This window comes from Dermacentor variabilis, chromosome 10 (assembly GCF_050947875.1).
Source record: "Dermacentor variabilis isolate Ectoservices chromosome 10, ASM5094787v1, whole genome shotgun sequence".
Classification (NCBI taxonomy): Eukaryota; Metazoa; Arthropoda; class Arachnida; order Ixodida; family Ixodidae; genus Dermacentor; species Dermacentor variabilis.
The window spans coordinates 30078285-30096291 of NC_134577.1; the positions used below are offsets into that span (position 1 = coordinate 30078285).

An 18007-nucleotide genomic window follows, 5' to 3' on the forward strand; every position below is an offset into this window, starting at 1 on the left:
TTTCCCCAGCACGCAAAGGTGCTTGGTCCACATTATCCCTGAGAAGTTTCTAATTTTCGGCGCTCCTGGAAGGATGCAAAATTCTGCACTACGCGGAACGTCTCCTGTTAACACGGTGGTGGCAATCACGTGACCTTTTTACGCAGGTCAAATACTACGCTTTCGCTGCTTGGTCTGAAGGCTCTTCGAAGTACTGATTTGTCCAAATTCAGAACCCTTGCGATAAGCAAGCAGTCTGTTCAGGCTCACGCGAACGAGCCCAGCTGCTCCTACCTGCACGCATTTCTACAGTCAACTTATTTTTCAACTGCTGCGTTTGACATCTCAGAATAAGATTTGCAAACCACCAATCGAATGTATTTAGTAAAAGTGCAGAACCCGCAGCGCGAAGACCCATTCAAAGTGGTTTCGGTAAGAATTAAAAAAGAAAGCATGATTTTGTGATCACGATCAATCCTGTGAAGGCAACCATTGCTTCATCGTAGTCACACAGCCTTAACGCCTACGTGTTATACAGCCAATTTAGGTGACTCGTGTGCTGCTTTTAAATAATTAAGTGCGTCCTAGAAGCCTATTTCCGTAGCAACCTTCATAACTGCGAAGTCACTGAAATATTGCCAATTGTTCTGTCAGTCACCGAAGAAAGTCGGCGGTCGCAAAATTAAAAAAGTAAAGTGTCGCTAAACAGACACGAAAGTGTCAAGGAAGTCAGTCAACGGAAGTCAAGTATAGCATACCGCATTGTTAGAAACCTTATCCTAAGGCCCATTCCCGACAAATACATTCTGAACACGTGTCATTAAATGTATTGCTATTCACGCCCACATTTCGACATACACTTTGCACAGTGCAGGAACATTTCCATCTGGAACTGCAATGCATATATCGCTTCAGATTTTGAGCACTTTGACTGCTCTTCACGAGCGCTGACCCAATCCCCGCGAAGTACCCGCAGAGACGTTCCGCAATGGAATTCGAAGCAGCAGAAGAGAGCGATAAACACGAGAGAATCGTTTTATCGCACTTATTCTGCTAGCCGCGGTCACCTTATCACCGCTGTCCCTCATCTCTGTCCCACCGCTATGCCAAACCCATGCTTATTTACCTTTATCCCAACTATCTTTGAAACTCAGAGCATTCGAAAGACTGACCACCTCCTTATTTACCTCTGCGTGGACCCTTTGACATGGCAAAACATGCTTAATTGTTTCTGAGTTATTTTGGGACGCTATAAAGAGAAATACAGTCGTCATCGACAGATATTCCCCTGTAACACCGCGTTCAGAGAACCGGACCTTAGAGGTGTTCGTACAGTAGTGCTCATTGCTTTGAATTATCATAGCTGCTCTCCTTTTTTTTTTAATATCGTTCTTTGCTAGTCAATATAGCTCCGTAGAAGGTATCCTCTCCATTACCCTTACCCACTCAACGCTACTTTCCCTTCCACTTTTCATACGTCATCGAACGTAATATTTTAAGGGTTAGCTCCATGCACATTTGCGCATTTTCTCCATCGTGAGAAGACGTATTTCGAAAACTGCCGTTCTTTCCATGTTTGTCCAATGCACTCTCATGAGAATACGAAAGAAGAGTTTGTTGTCAAATGCAGGTAATCGCCGATATATATATATATATATATATATATATATATATATATATATATATATATATATATATATATATATATATATATATATATATATATATATGTGAGTTTCTACCGAAGAGCTGAGCGCGGCTTATGATAGTCTGATGCTTTCTCTGTCATTACATCAAGATCTACCATTTCTTCGTCTGATGGTTACAAAGTGAAATCAAGATGAGCGTTTTGGAAGACCATGGTCAGCGGCGCATATTGCTCCACCACGAGCTTTAATTTCACTTACATCTACGCGAACTTTAAGCCTTGGTAGGGACGCATCGCGTTATTTTCACGATGATAATGATGATGAAAATAAGAGCACCTCATTTAAAACGGGGAGGTGGTACATGTTACCACGTTCGCTGTTTCAAGTTTCGAGCGTTTGCACGTCCTTAGTAGCTTGGCGCCCTACGACACATTTGCTGTCCATCAGTGACGCATAAAAATTAAAAGAGAATAGCGTGACGTATTGTTTGTCAACCGTCTTATATACATCTGTAGAACCTATTCATTGCTGAATATGCAGATTATGCACTGAAGCTCAGTGTGGGAAAATTGCGACCATGTGCAAACGAGTACGCCGTTAAATAAGACGCGGACCTGTTTTGCGATTAGGCTACAAAGCAGTCCAAAGGTGGCGTGGAAAAATCGCTCACTGCTTAGCGTACGCTTACGTTGATCTCATGCAAAGGCCAGCTGGCCCCGTGGAGTCTTGCGGAATGGCAATACCTGATCATATTGTCGAGAAAACAAAAAGAAATGACTTTTAAATAGAAGAAATTCGACAGGAACTGCTGGCGGGAGAGGAGAAATTTACAAGTAAACACTTGCAAACTTGCAGTGGCCCTGTAGCGGAGCCATAATGAGAAATTAACTGCTCTATCAAGGTATCTTAAGATACAAACGACAAGTACCGCATACATTCGACCTACCAGTATCTTATATATGCACCTCAAGTGCTCGTGGGCTTAGTATCATCTGCCTGTACCATGATTGAGAGACAGAGGGGTGATACAAGGAAGGCAGGGATGTTAACCAGTCAAGCGTCTGGTTAGCTACCCTACTCTGGGGGAAGGGAAAAGGGGATGAGAGAGAGGGTATAGAGACATGCGCGGACAGTACTTGAATCAAAGCCGCTCGTGCAACCCAGGCGTTCTGAGAAAGCACTAAAGTGCCCTCACTTCCTGCTGAGCCGATGACAGGTGGGGACGGTGCTCTAGTACTGTCTGTTCACTCAGAGGACGATCATCTAGTTTCCTGGATGCGTTGGACAGAGATTGTCTGCGTGCTTGAAATTTAGGACAGTGGCACAATACCTGTACCATGATACATTTGCAAAAAGTATTGCACGCAGCTCTGCGAGTGCCACGGTCATATAAGCCTCACTCGGCGCGTTTTGCGATGCAGGTCGAGTTACGATTTTCACGGAATGTCTAGTTCACATTGTTACAATGTGAATGAATGTTTCAACGTGCTTTGCGGATGCTTCCAACTGAGAAAAAGGAGCGTAGGCCTAAGTGTAGCCAAGATGGCGCGGAAGGCCCTTCGCTTTTTCTTCTCTCTTCGGTAATTTTTGACAAGTGTGTTTAGGTTTTCAAGTCTCGCGGCACCGCCCCCCGGGCAAGCTCCCTAAGGAGGGGCGGGTCTGGTCAGGACGAAGCATAGGGGGCCGATTTATACGGCTTGAGTTGACTGTCTGACATAACCCCGCGGATACGATGACGACGCTGTGCGACCTCCACTATTCTATTCGTCACTTCAGTGACCTCCATTATAGCAATATATTGCGACCACCACTCCTGGACACGGGGCTACGTCAAATCACTTATTACTTGCGCAGCTTCGTGCTTGCAGAAAGGCAACGCACTAAGTTTTGGTCGCGAGAGAAACGCGGTGCACTTTGGCAGCTGGTGGCAGGAACGTGTCACTGCACTCGTTCGGTGGTGAATCAGTTCCGAGATGCAGCGCCTTTGATGCAGATGAATGCGTCACATTTTGCGACCTGAAGCTATACGAGGCCTAATGTGACACCGAATCACGTGACGCCTGTATATGTGCCTTTCATACACGACGCACTGCCACTTTGTGGTGGCGAATGGGAACAGTGAGAGAAGCATCCCTAGCATTCGTATAGCGCTGCCTGCCGTGTATAACATGGGTTTGCGATGTATCACTCCTTCGGCGCACCGTCGAGACGCGTTTCCAGGCACTCGCACGCAGCGCGTAGAAACACCGAGACCGGCGGCAGCAGCTTCTCCTGCTAACGGGAGAGAGAGACACAAAACGTCGTTTTACGCCGCCCGAGATGACGCTGCGGGGTGCACCGTCGCGCACAGACTCTCTCCGTATGCTGGGCTGCAGCTGAGGACGCAACTGTATGCGACCTGCGGCTGCTCGGTCGCGCTGCAGATAGCAGCGCCCGAGCGGAGGAGCGCAGCCCTCGCTACGGGCGGCAAATCGCCAAGTGCGCTAAAGCGGCGCGCGCGGAGTGTTTGAGCTTCGTCGGCGGGAGACCGATTATCTCTCGACGTCGAGAGAGCCCGGAGGGCGGCGCAACGCCTCCAATCGCCCACTTGCTATCTCTCCTCCGTTTTTCTTTGTTCGTTCTTTGACGGCGAGGTGAGTGGACGGACGGGCCAGCAGACGAACGTTTGTAGCAGACGAGCGCCGACGACGTGCGTGGCACGGGAGACCTTCAGGGAAGCCGGGCACATCGTGCGTCTGCAACTGCTACGAGTAAAGCTACCGCTACCAGCCGCGCGCGGCGTGCTCTCTTCCGCGCCGCGCGAGCGAATGTCGGCGTCGCCGTTCCATCTCTGGTGCACCTGTAGGATTCAAAAACGAGGATAAAAAAAAATCAAATCTGCCGAGTCGAGGAGAGTCGCCGATTGCGGCGCGCGCCTTGGTGCGCCTGTGTGCGCCTGTGTGCGCGGCTGCAAACCGGGAAGTAGCTTTGTAGCGAGCAGTCGGCTTCGGCGACTCGCTGCTTGCACTCGCGGCGTGCGTGACACGCGGTTGGAGCGCCGGCGTAAAAGCCATGGGCCCGCATTGTCAGGATTCTCGCGTGGAACAGCGCCGACTACTGCGACCACCGAAGTGTGCGTGCGTGTGTGCCGAGTGAGCGGGTTGATGGCGACGCTGCGCGGTCGACGCTCGTGCGCGCCGGGCTCCGGGCGCCCGTGGACATGGCACGGTGCCCCGTTTCCGGCCGTGCTGGAGCTACTGCTGCTGCTGCTGCCGATGCTGCTCGAGCCGGTCTCGCTGGTCGCTGCGCCGCGGACCGCGCCAACGACCACCGACGACGGATCGCCGACTGCCCTGCCGCCCTGCGACGTCGACGGAGGTGAGCGCGCGAGGCCCTCACGCTCTCTCGTGTGCGGACGTGTGCGGTCACTTGGTTAGCTGCATACGCGCTGCGCAATGCTCCGGATCGGTTGAGCGTAAACGATTCCGTTACGTTCCTCATCGCTATTCGTCAGTGGTGCGAGCGCGCGTTATCACCGTGAGCGTTATCACGGTGAGCGCTGGCAGGCCGTGAGCCGCGGATAAGCAAGGAATGCAGTATAGTCAGAGGGGAATCGTTACTTTATACCGGCCCTGGCATAAAAAGAAAAGAACAAGTAAAAAGAAGAAAGGTATTAACAACACAATAAAATGCAGGTGTTTTTACGTGCCAAAACCACGATCTGATCATGAGGCACGCCGTAGTGGGCGACTCCCGAGTAATTTTGACCACCTAGGGTTCCTTAACGTGCACCTAAATCTAAAAGTACGCGAGCGTTCTCGCAAAGCCAAGTGGTCAAAATCAATCGGGGGTGTCCCAGTACGGCGTGCCTCATAATCATGTCGTGGCTTTTGGCGCGTAGACACCAATAATTAATTTTTGTTAAGCAAACGTTTAATAATTAAGCTAATAACATTAGTTAATATGCAATTACGAGAAAAAAGGCTACAGAATGTATTAATTCATCTTTGTATTGTTACGATTTGTTATACACGAGTTACTGCTGTGAAAAATTAACTGCACCTCAGGTACTTTATTTGTCTACGCTATGCAGCGATAGATAAATACACTGGGCTTTGTGGGATTACAGGACTTATTTTATCTACACGATACTGCAGACCTCATGTGATCCAAGCAGGAAGGCGTCAGTTTCATTAACCGAGCCCATTCATCACATAAATGCAGGCGTTCGAACTTGCGTAGACAGCGAGAGTCGACGGTGAACCGCACCGTCAGCCATACCATGTTGCAAGCCCATGAAAAGCTGCCTGGCACCTGAAGTTGCATAATACACTTGGCGCCATCCCGTCGAGCGCCTCCACAGTACTAATCTGCACTTGCCATTTGCAGTATCGCTTCCCTATCGTTGCGTAAACATTCTGTGACCTAGAAACGAGCGGCTGTTTTTGCGATGACGTACGACTCGATAAAAAAGTGCTATTGGTTGGTGCCCGGACCTTCTTTTTGTTGCTGTTGTTGTTTTTGTTGTTGTTGTATGGTTTGCGGGCAGACACTAGCGCCATGTCGCGGTGGTATCTCGTACCCTTGTCATTAAAAGCATGCATTAAACGCAGAAATTTGCTCATTCGGCTACCCCAGAAGGACTTGAATGAATTTCGCTCAGCTACTGCAGATTTGTTCCGTTTAGAAGAAAGTGCGCAGTTACGTTAACTGTAGGGTGCGGATATAATATTAGTGTCGTGGACATTTTCACGCAGATTACGAAAAATCAGGAATAAATTGAAGCAAGGAGCTTGAATCGCTAAAGCTTTATTTATTATTACCAATTTCTTCAGGACGCCCACTGCAGTTTCGAGATATTCATTACCGAAGCCTGCGACGAAATACGCAGCCGTCCCAGTTACTTTTGCGCTTCAACGAACGAAACGGCGGTTTGTTAATAAAGTAAGCGGAACGACAGCGCACTTAGGCCGCAAGTTTCACGGCGCACCCCTGTGATCCTTATAATGCGTTCCAAGAAGGATACGCTTTGCGTACTCAACGGCTACAATTCCTGAATTGAAATACGTCCTCCAAGACAACCAATAAGAAGGTTGATTAGCGATCTTCCTTACTTAGTCGACTATGCGTTTCGATTTCTCGCGAGAGTAATGGCCGCGGCTTGGAGTAGTTGAGTTCGAAGGCTGCAATTACGCTACGTGCCACCGGCTACTAAAAAAGAAAAAAAAAACATCTGCATAGTATATTGCCGATCATATCGAGGGTGACACCGCGTACTCGACGAGGACAGCCCTGCTAAAGATGTGCGAGATGCCCAGACGGAAAAATTGCCGGCTAAGCGTGCCAGACTATATACCCCCCCGCCTGCTGCCACAGACCACCACCACTCGTAGCGCCTGCCTGTTGGCGGCCGTATTTACGTGGCTCGGCGCCGGTGCGGACTCGAGCAGCAACAGCAGTAATATTTTAGGTACGCTGCATCTGCGCAGGCCACTGCGTTGAAAGTACGCATTTCGCGGCCGAACCAGCCCTACAGCGAACGCATTAATGGATGAATTACATCAAGGTGAATGACAATAAGTTCGCCCGTTTGGCACCGCTCCAACTGCTATAAACATTAGGGCGTTAGCCAGTTAAAATGTCGTTTTATGTGCCCGTGCATCTGCACTATCGCGGTGGTCTGATTCGCGAACAGGGACAGAGAACTTCTCTTTCGTATAATTACTTTAAATTGCCATGGGCGGATTGAGCGTTGCCGGGCGAGTTCAGGGTTGCCAGGCGCCTTAAGCGTTCCGTGAAAACTGCACCAGCGTCAAGAGCACGCACATCAGCGAATGACGGCATTGTCTGTATTACCGTCTTTGTGTCGCGCGGTCACAGCCTCTAACGAAGTCGAGTTAACGCGGAAAGCGAAACGCGCCCCTCCAGATTGTTTTTCCGCATTCGCGGTTCGCTCCGGCGGGACGTCACAGGCGAAAAGTATATATGCGCGCGAGGACTACATATGCGCGCCTAGCTGCGCGACACGCTGCCGGCTAGATTAAGCCGGGTTGGAATTGCGCGGCAAACGTTCAGTCACAGCGTCAGGGAATACTCGCCGAGTCTAGCTTAGCGGGCCCGCGTGAGAACGCCCTTCCACCAGTCCTCAAGCAGGGAAATGTTAAGTCGAATATGTATTGTACGTCAGCGCTCCGTTAAGATAGGCGGTGTGTCCGTTTTTAAAGCGAAAGCTTTACTGGCCGCGAACTTGCGATTTCGCCGTGGCCGTGCTTCGAGGAGGCACATGACGTCACACCGCGTTCCTCGTCGTTGCGCTCGCCTCCGCTCGCTTCGCCAGCTGCGTCGCATGCCTGATAACATGTCGGAGGATTGAAAAGGAGAGCTCGCGCGCGCCGCAACCACAGTTGAGGCGGCAGCATGGACGGCGACGATTCGGATAAGCAGGAGGAGGCCTGGAGTCGACATCGGAACGAGATGAAGAGGAAAACGAATCGCCCAGGAAACAGACGAACAGCGCGCCGTACGACTGGCTAAACGCCGCGACATAGCTAGACAACCAGACTAACCTGGACTTGCAATCAAGATTAACCAAGGCTAACCATTGCCTTAGCTTTCGCTACGTATAACCTGGCATAGGATATGCATAGGAATTTTTTGGACAGCCTGCGTCAGCTTATAACCCCGAGCGGCAAAGCGTCGACAGTTACGCGTCTGAGCTAAACATTTCACGGCGCCAGAGAGTCGAGCGCAACGGTGACATGTTGTGGCAAGGACAAAGTCCGCTGTCGCTGTTTCTTAGCTCAACAGCGGTGCTACGTCCAATCTTCGAGTAAATCCCCTGTGTCATCTAATAGAAACACAATAACAGCGTGGAACGTGTTAGTGACAAAGAAGGTACACGTTCACGTTATAAATCGTTTGCGATGCATCAGGGGCCACATACTGTACGATTCATTTTCATTTCTCCGCGCCTGGGTGCTGTCTTCTTTTCCTTTTTTTTTTTCATAAATACCTTTCATTTCGCAACGACCCATTTGCCGACTCCACCGAAATGAACGGCTGGGTCACGCTCACATAGGAGCGTGCATGGCAATATTGTGTGCTTCCCGCGTCATTGTCTCTGCGTTGTATTCCTTAGTTAGATATCGCCTCGCACACGTACTGCGTTCCAGCGCCTCAAAATATCATACTTGTCAAGTGCAGCAGGCGTTGCCCCATTCGCTTGCAGGTGACCCAGCTGCTATTCATAACAGAAACGGATGATTCTCCACGTTCAGCAAATATGGATTGATGGCAGCTCCCCCCCTCGAATAAAAACATGATATAGAGCTATTTATTCGCCTAATGCGCTTCCTTTATATATATATATATATATGTGTGTGTGTGTGTGTGTGTGTGTACTGGTTTCAAACTTCACCAGTGGGACACCGGTGTCGAGCCGCTGGCGCCGTAGCGATTTCGCTGAAGGTGTGCACCTGATCTATCTTCTAATCGAAGATGGTCTGCCAGCTAAATTTTGTGACCGAACCGAATACATGCCTAGCGTCTGCCATCTGAAGAGAAACAATGTATCCAGGACGACATGGCCGATGTCCTGTTTGTTCTTTGTTTAGAGCGCAGCGCTTAGGCGCCCGTTCCTGCCGCGAGCGTCGGCGTCCTCGTAACCTTGCGAACGAGCACAGCGAAGGATGAAAGAGCGAACGCGGAGCGCCGATGAAAGACGGCGACAGCGAAGAGAGCGCGAGAAGGGAAGCTGAAGAGGAGGGTACAGCAGAACTACGAGGTGGAAACCAGAGGAGGAGGGTATGGAGGAAGCGTGAGAAGAAAAGTATGCTGCAAGACGGGCTTTGAGGCGACGATGGCTACGAGATGGAGCCAGAGTAGCGCGCGTCGTCTGTTCACCGATGACGCCATCGATAACATATAGGGAAACAAATCGCTGCATGCGTGGAGGTCTGTCCCCGGCGGCTGCTGCGAATCGCGCCCACGGGTCACCCAAGTGCTGCCTCTCGCGATCTCCCGATTAGCAAGGCAGTCGCGCTATGCTTCGTGCCGTTTGCAAAGTGTCGCGCGAGATAGATTTTCCGAAACAGCCAATATGTCGGGAAATAGAAACACGTATATAGCTGCGCTCAAAATTTCGCATTAGGGAGGATCGTAATTGCGGGTGAATTTGTTTCTTAGCGTGCACGATATAAACATAACATCTTCGTAACGTAAATGTGGCACCTACATAACGTAGCGTAGTATCTAGACTAATAAGCAATCACATAACGTCTAAACAATGGAGCGGTACACAGAGATGAATTAATCAACAGCTGGAACAAGAAATGTTTCTGGAACCAATATCTATCTATCTATCTATCTATCTATCTATCTATCTATCTATCTATCTATCTATCTATCTATCTATCTATCTATCTATCTATCTATCTATCTATCTATCTATCTATCTATCTATCTATCTATCTATCTATGTACGACTGACTTCTAGAGGAACTCTCCGCGCGTCATTTTATGGGAATAGGTCTCGCGCTCGTGTGGCATATGCAGACCACGCAGCCCGTGCGATCGCAGCGTCGTTATTGTAGTGCTTCGAGTCGCATCTGCACACGACGGAGCGCGACTCGAATAACAAACGCGATACGTGGGCTGCTGTGCAAACGCAGCTGCGCGAATGTGTCTTGTATGATCTATGTCTTGTTGACCACCCACTGCGTCGGAAAGAACGCTGAGAGAATTGTTTCGGAAGCGAAGATTCGTGTATAGCAAGAAAGTTGATAAATCTATTTGTCTTTCCGGTAACAAAGTCAGCCGCTAAAGCGTCTGTGCAGAGAGGGAGAGATACCCGGAATCGTAAAGCAATGGCGGCACCCGATGCTGTCGGTGGTATAACGAAGGCGCAGGAGCTTTATAATGTTCTGCCTATACTTCGAAATACCGGGAATCGAATCCAGGAGCTCATGTTCAGCAGGGGAAGGCAGTAAACCACAAATCAACGAAGGTGGGGTGTATAATGATTGTTGTGCTAACAGTATTGCTGAAAACTAAAATTAAGTTATGGGGTTTTACGTGTCAAAACCACTTTCTGATTGTGAGGCACGCCTTAGTGGAGGGCTCCGGAAATTTCGACCACCTGGGATTCTTTAACGTGCACCTAAATCTAAGTACACGGGTGTTAATTTTCGCCCCCATAGAAATGCGGCCGCCGTGGCCGGGATTCGATCCGGCGACCTCGTGCTCAGCAGCCTAACACCATAGCCACTGAGCAAGCATGGCGAGTAACAGTATTGCGGCCAATCAAATACGCGGTAGGCAGAAAATCTACATATACAGGCACTAATATAGTAGGTTAATTTGTATACAGACAAAAAGAGCATATCTCGTCATTATTATTATTTTTTTTTTCAGTTCAGCATCCCGCAGCTACGCACGAAACACCTGAACTTGGCAAGCTTGCAGATTTGCAGACTTTTGTCGGAAGTCCGATCGCTGAGCATTTACCTTATAATTTGTTTTTCTCACTCTCTCTCCTGGAAGCTCCTACAGGCGGCCTTCATATAGGCGCTAAGAAGTTCTGCTCAATTCTTCATCCCTTAGTGGAGTCTAAGACTTCTCCGATATGGAGAGAAGCTTTCGGCTCTTAAACTCACGTGTGTCTATCTGCTTGATATTGCGTGACGTATATACACAGTTTTGTGATTGTAACACAGGATCAGCACATTTCTATGGCTGAATTGTACTCAGCGTTGTGTTATATTATGTTACATATTTGGTCCCCCTTTTCCAAGAAACGTGAACGTTCGCGGTCGTGTATTACGATTAGTCGCTTAAGTGCAAATGGCGAACGACCGAAGGGCGCCGAGAACACGTCCACCAGATGTTGACCGGCGAATTGAAACGGCGTTTTGACGGCTCGATAGCGATGACCACTTCGGAAGTTGATGACAGGCAATCAGCTATGAACAATTTTAGGGCACAGTTCTTAGGCGCCCGTTCCTGGGTTGAGATTTGCCGTGCCTCGGCAGAACCGCGTCTTTATTGCTTTCCAAAAAAAAAAAAAAAAAGAAGGAAAAGAAAAGAATGATCATCGAACGTTTTACTGCCACCTGCGCGATTTGCGAGAATACTAAGAAGCTTGGCGCCTCAAAGTCAAGATTTGTGCGCAGGGGGCGCGTAATGCGCACTTTTCTGCGCCCGCCCCGTACACGTGTGGCTGCTTTTAGCAATAAACAACGGTGACTCAGCGTACGCCTTGCTGAGAGAAGTCACCTTCTACATTTCCGTTTCACACAAAGGGCGCCAAAGCAAGACGCTCGATCAGTTTACACGCATGAAGGGTCGTTTCAAAACACCAATGTCGCCAACTTCGAAAGTGTAGGCTGGTTTATTACAGGATAAAATTAAGATCAAAGATTCAGTTTCTTTTTTTTTTTTTTACTTCCGCGCCGAATCCCTAATGGCGGTGTACGCCACTGTAACGCGACGAATTTCGAAGTGTTATTTCGTGTTTAAGTGTTTATTTAGGCCGCGCGTTGGCCGAGCACGAGTTTCTGAAACTCGCGATGTTAATTTTTTTTGCCTCTTTTAGAACACAATGTATTCTATTTTTACCGATGCAGAATTCACTAAGGGTTTGAAGACGCTGTCAAAGTCCGTGACTTTCGCAGCCAGCTGGCGCGGGAACTTCACGGAGACGTCGCCGCGCCCCGTCTTTCGTTAATGCGCTTCGTCTCGCTTACCGAGCGTCTTATAGCGGTAAGAGTATTAGTGTCTTTGAATCTGTAGAAGAGTATATAGTTTACGGACACAAAAGAAAATATTTTTTTTTTCTCTCTTTAGCGTCGTTTTCAAGTATGCGTTCAGAGCCGGAAAGACAGCTGAGAAACCGCGCACACGAATGCTGATTGGATTTCTTGAAGCCTTTCTGACTCGAGACATTTTGCCGTGTTTTTTTAGAAACCACGCCGTTCTTCTATTGTCCCCGCAATAAGAAAGAAAGAAAGAAAGAAAGACATATCTTGCAACACGGGCGAAGACAGTCGGCCGCGGTCTACGTGAAACAAACGAACAGGAACGCTACTGCGGCCTCTAAATGTCATCCCATTGTTCATTGTCGTTTGCAAGTGAGAGGTGCGGTGTTCTTCAAAAAAATAAAGATATGAAAATAATAATACAAATACATGAATAACAAAGGAAGATAATACAGACGAATACGTCGGAACAAGTCGAATGCGTGAAGTCCTGCCGGACAGGGCTCTGCAACGTGTTAAAGAAAGAAAAAAAAAACGCTCCATGCAACCACTAGGTTACTAGTGGAAACAAAGTACGCCAGCCATTTTTGAGCCGCTTTGGAGAGGTGACAAGCAGCAGAGTGAATTCGATGAGAAGGGAGCAAGCGCACGTGACCGCTTTTAGAGGATGCAACGCAATGTGCGGAAAGGGGCAATCGAAATGATGTGAACAGTTAGAAATGGTGGTCCCCCAACATGGGGCGTCTATGACGTGATTCCGGCTCCTCAATCGCTTGCAGGGCATGTAATTAGCAAAAGCACGCCCTTCGAGATCGGCTTCTATTGCCCAGGGAAAGCGTTTGCTGGGGCGTGGCAAGCCAAGGGGCTGCAGCACTAGAACGGGACATACGAGCGCTGTTTCGTGCGTTTTCGTTATGAATCAAGTGGCACCGCTCATAAAAATGCCACCGAGACTTGGGATCGCGCGGGTGCAACCTCAGTGCCCACGTCTGAAGCTATGTGTTTCTGATGTTACGGCCGCTAAGCGAGAAACAGGGAGTTATAGCTTGTCCGTAAACTTGTTACGTCTTGCGGTATACTGGGTTAGGGAGAAGTACACGGTAGTATCAACGCTGGTAGCGAGATCTCGTGACGCACAGAATGACCATAGAACAGAAAGTAATGGTCCACCTGTAACCCGTATAATATTTACTCGGTTTTAAAACAAAGCTGGTATAGGCTTAATGACCCGGTCGTTTTAATGTCCGTCGGTGTCGTCGCCGGAATCCCAAAGTCCTTTGTGAGAAAATTACAGGTAAAGGAAAGTGCCCATTGTACTACGAGGAATCGAGCTAACGACCAGCAGATTGGCTGTCCAGTGTGCCGTCTCAGCCTGCTGCCAAGATTGGTTAATACCAGATCAAAATGTGTGCACCGGATAGAACTGGCGTCAGCGCCTTCGTCGTGTTCTAGCACGTGGCATTTCCAGTTACGGAGGCGGTCTTCAATTTTAAGTTTTCTTCTTGTTCATGTAATGACTATGACTGAACGCGTCATATTCGTCTTCGTTATTAGTCTTCGTACTGCGCTCGGCTCACTTCTCACGTGTACTGGATGGCGCAAACGCCCTCCTAATCGTTTTCTTCAAGGTTAGCGGGATGCTTAATAATGGACGGTGTGTGTGTGGGGGGGGGGGGGGGGGGGTCCAAATAGAAATTTGAGAAACACTGGACGAAACCAGCAGTAAGAAACCAAACTGTCGCTTTATAAGAGACCAGTAGCTAAGTCCCGACAGGTAAGAGGAACAAGAAAAGCCGAGCCTCTTTACTTCACCACCGTGAGGCGCAACTTCCACAAACGAGCATGAATCACACTTTTTTTTTAGTTTGCTTCTCGAAAGGAGGATATTCGCTCGCACCCGCGAACGTTCCTTACCACAAACACTGCACGAAATAGTGCAAGGCGAACTGCGCACTATACTTTGCCAGCTAACGCGTCACTGCTTCGCCAAGACGCCAACAGTGACGCACGAAGAGTCTACTCGAACTTGCTTTTTTTACTCGCGGCGAAAGATTACTTTGCTGGGACGTACAGTGTGCCTGACTCGAAATTTTTGCGTGAACAACGCGTGAGCGTCATCCGACTTTCATTTACATTTTCCTTTATTATATTTTTTTCCCACCTCCTTCGAGCCTACCTCGTTGAATATATCTGCTCCCTCTGAAAGTCAGAGCGAATAAGCATGAGCAGCAATCATACAGGTGTTCCGTTGCGGCATGTACAAGACGGAGCACTTCTTTCTATCTTGTTGGAAGAAAAAAAAAATCTTGGATATATCTCTTTGAAGACGTTGGTCTGGATTCAGCACACTCTGTTACTATTTCGTTTGGAGTCTCGACTGCGCGATTCAGCCACAGAAATGTTTGCTCCGCCGTCCAGACAAACGTCCAAACAAACGCGCTGTTAAATTTGTGTGTCCTTTATATGCTTCCTTGCTCTCTTCATCTACTTACTTGTGACTCTTACAGTAGTATTCCTAGTCACTGTCAACCGATGATTTCGCCTTTCCACAGCCCTTAATATATGCGAACCCTGAAAATTTATTTCGGCAATCAATTGGGATAATTTGCTCATTTTCTTGGCTGGTCCCCCATTAGTCGGTATAACCCACATGTTCGATGCGCAACAAGAACGAGAAAAAGAACAACTGTAAGTATGCGCCGCGACCACTCCGGTCAACAAAAACAACAACAGGAAAGACACAAAGCCCGCTGTGGACTGTTTTTGTAACATTAACTGCTCAGCCTCTTTGAATGATGTAAATATACTTTGCGTCCCAACGCAACGACAATGACATTTTTTCCCCACAAACTCTGGTGTCGAAAGCCGCTACGAGCACTCGCCGTGAAGAAGGCACATGGGAAGGGCAGATGAGGACGTTCCCGAATGCCCGCCAGGGCAGCGCTGCCGAAATACGACACTGTAAGCTTCAGACGTAGACAGAGAGAAAGAGAGATGCAAATGGAGCGAAAGGCAGGGAGGTTAACCAGAGTTAAAACCTCCGGTTTGCTACCCTGCAACGTGAAGGCGAGCTCAGCCTCTGCTAACACGAGTCCGGAACACGGAAGATGCGCCGGCTGAAAGAAAAGCGAATGTCGCCCCGTACGGCGAACGCGCGGCTGATCAATGAGGCACACAGAGAAGGAAATTAAATTCCGGAGTTTTAGGTGCCTCAACCACGATACGATTACGAGGTACGCCGTAGTGAGGGGCTCCAGGTTTATTTTAACCATTCCTGGGATTAGTTAACGTGTACCCAGTGCACGGTACACTGGCGTTATTGCACATCGCCCTCATCGAAAACGCAGGCGCGGCGGCCGCGATTTCATCGCGCCCCCTCGGGCTTAGCGGCAACGCCAAAGCCACCTATACGCCACCGCGGAGGGTAGCGATTTCGTACTTGATCGAAGGAATGCAAGCGAACAACACGCACTTAGCTTAATGACGAGCTAGAAACCACCATGCCCGATGAAGACTTCGCGGCAAATTTGAGACAGCGATGGAGTCCGAAGATGCATGCTTCGACAGAACCGGAATTCTCTCGCGACTTCGGAATAGAAGGACGCCTTCTGCGGAGCCTCGTCAAGGACCTCATGTGAAAAGATCAATCGAGCTCTTAGCCGCTACAGTTACGGACGCTCGGCGGAAAAATCTGTCACTAGCCTGGATTCCGGGGACAGTTCGAGGCGTGAAAACTCGCCACTGAAAGTCCGACAAAGGGCGTAACATTTCACAACACTCGAAAGCTTCATAGCCGCTGCGCGCCAGCAAGTTCGATTGAAGGCTTCAGCTGGACCGAAAAAAGAAAAAAAAAATTGCCACGAAAACGCCACTTAGATCTTCACTTCTCGCTTCGGCGACAAGCGCCGCATTGTGCAGGTGTACTCGAGTCGTTTGCGAAAGCTGCCAATCGTTGCTATTTTTTTGCGGGAGATGAGATGTGACACTCATGAGGCATCAGTTACATTTCGTGCACTGTCTTATCAGAGGTCTCAAAAGCGTCAACGTCAGCCAGTCACTTATTGTCACCACGATGGCGAACATCTTATTGAAAGCTTTGACAAGAGCCATTGTAATCGGCTACCATTTCCGACCAGATCCCATCGCACCTGGTTCCCAACGTCAAAAAGCCTCACAGATGGCAGCGACATTCACAGCACAAGTTGAGCTTCAGGTTCTCGTCGAGTAACATGCGCGCGGAAGATGATTGTCGAAATAGGAGTCGAACTGGTGGCGTCAAAGACTATAAATGCTAGCGACAGCCAAAACTGACACAGAGCTTCCATCCTCGTCTACCGTCGGCGCTGTCATGCTCGAACAATACATCGACAGACAAACTAATGGCACTTGGTATAAGCAACACCTTCGAAGAACTAAAAGGAGCCCAAAGTATCGCACAGCTCATGAGACTCCAGCATACCAAAACGGGAAGGGAACTGCTAATAAGGCTAGGCTTCGCGGAATCAATCAAAGAAACCCAAAGAACGGAGGGGATTCCTGATGAATATCGGAAAACATACACTGTTAGCCCCCTACCCAAAAACATGGACCCAAACCTCCACACGGCGCGAAGGGACGCAAGGGCGAAATACGTCGACAAGTACCTGGCCACAAAAAACACAACAGTATACACAGATGCTGCAGTATACGCCAAGCAAAGAGGCACAAACATAATAAAAACAGCTGCGATAGTAATAAGCCAGGACTACAAAGCGATCAGCAGCGCGTCAATGAAGGACTGCTCGGTAACGGAAGCTGAGGAAATAGCCGTAGCTCTAGCGGCAGTGGAGGGCTGCCGATCCGAAAGGTCTTTAACGATACTCACCGACTCGCAAGCTACGTGTCGGAATTACATGAACGGCAGAATAGGACGCAGAGCGCTTCACATCCTCCGCTCCTGCAGGGCTAACAACAAAGTCAGGCATACAATTTTCTAGGTACCGGGACACGCTGGAATAGAAGGGAACCTAAGGGCGGACAAGGCAGCTCGAGAGCACACAAACCGAGCGGCCACAAGCCCCGACCCTGAGGAACCCATACCAGTCAACCCAAGCTACTCAGACATTCTGAATTACTATAAGGGGGTCCGAATCAAATACCCTCCAACCCACAACAGCCTAAATCAGCATGAAGCAACCTCTTGGAGGAGGCTGCAAACAGGAACATACCCAAATCTAAACACACTAAGCAAGATGTTTCCAACCCAGTATAGAGACATTTGCCCCTGGTGCGGCGCCAAGCCCAGCTTATACCACATTACATGGGAATGCGTTCAGAACCAACAATTCCTTCAAATAAAAGACCCGAGTGCGGAACAGTGGGAGAGGGTGCTCTCCAGCAGCGACCCGAAAGTCCAGCATGGACTATAGTAAGACACGCTCACCGAGTAGCCACCCTCAGTGGTGCCCTGGAATAGGGGCGTCGACCCTGCGCAGATGGTGAATAAGACCGTGAAGACGGCCGACCACATCTGCCACCGCTAATTTCTAATCAATTAGAGCAAATAAAGTTTTTCCTCCTCCTCCTCCAGTCACCGGTGAAGGTGAAGGACATCATGTGTTTACCTTGTGACTCGTCAACACCAATTATGGCAGCTTGCCGTAGAAG

At 48.9% G+C, this 18007-nt stretch overlaps 1 protein-coding gene across 1 annotated transcript in view; it reads left to right on the forward strand.

The window, feature by feature from the left end:
• Window positions 1-4029: 4029 nt before the first annotated feature.
• LOC142560250 (uncharacterized) overlaps window positions 4030-18007 on the forward strand; it is a 64075-nt gene continuing 50097 nt past the window's right edge. The window contains exon 1 of the mRNA XM_075672204.1: window positions 4030-4985. Within this exon, the coding sequence (XP_075528319.1) occupies window positions 4772-4985 (214 nt within the window). The 5' untranslated portion in view covers window positions 4030-4771. The remainder of the gene's footprint in view (window positions 4986-18007) is intronic.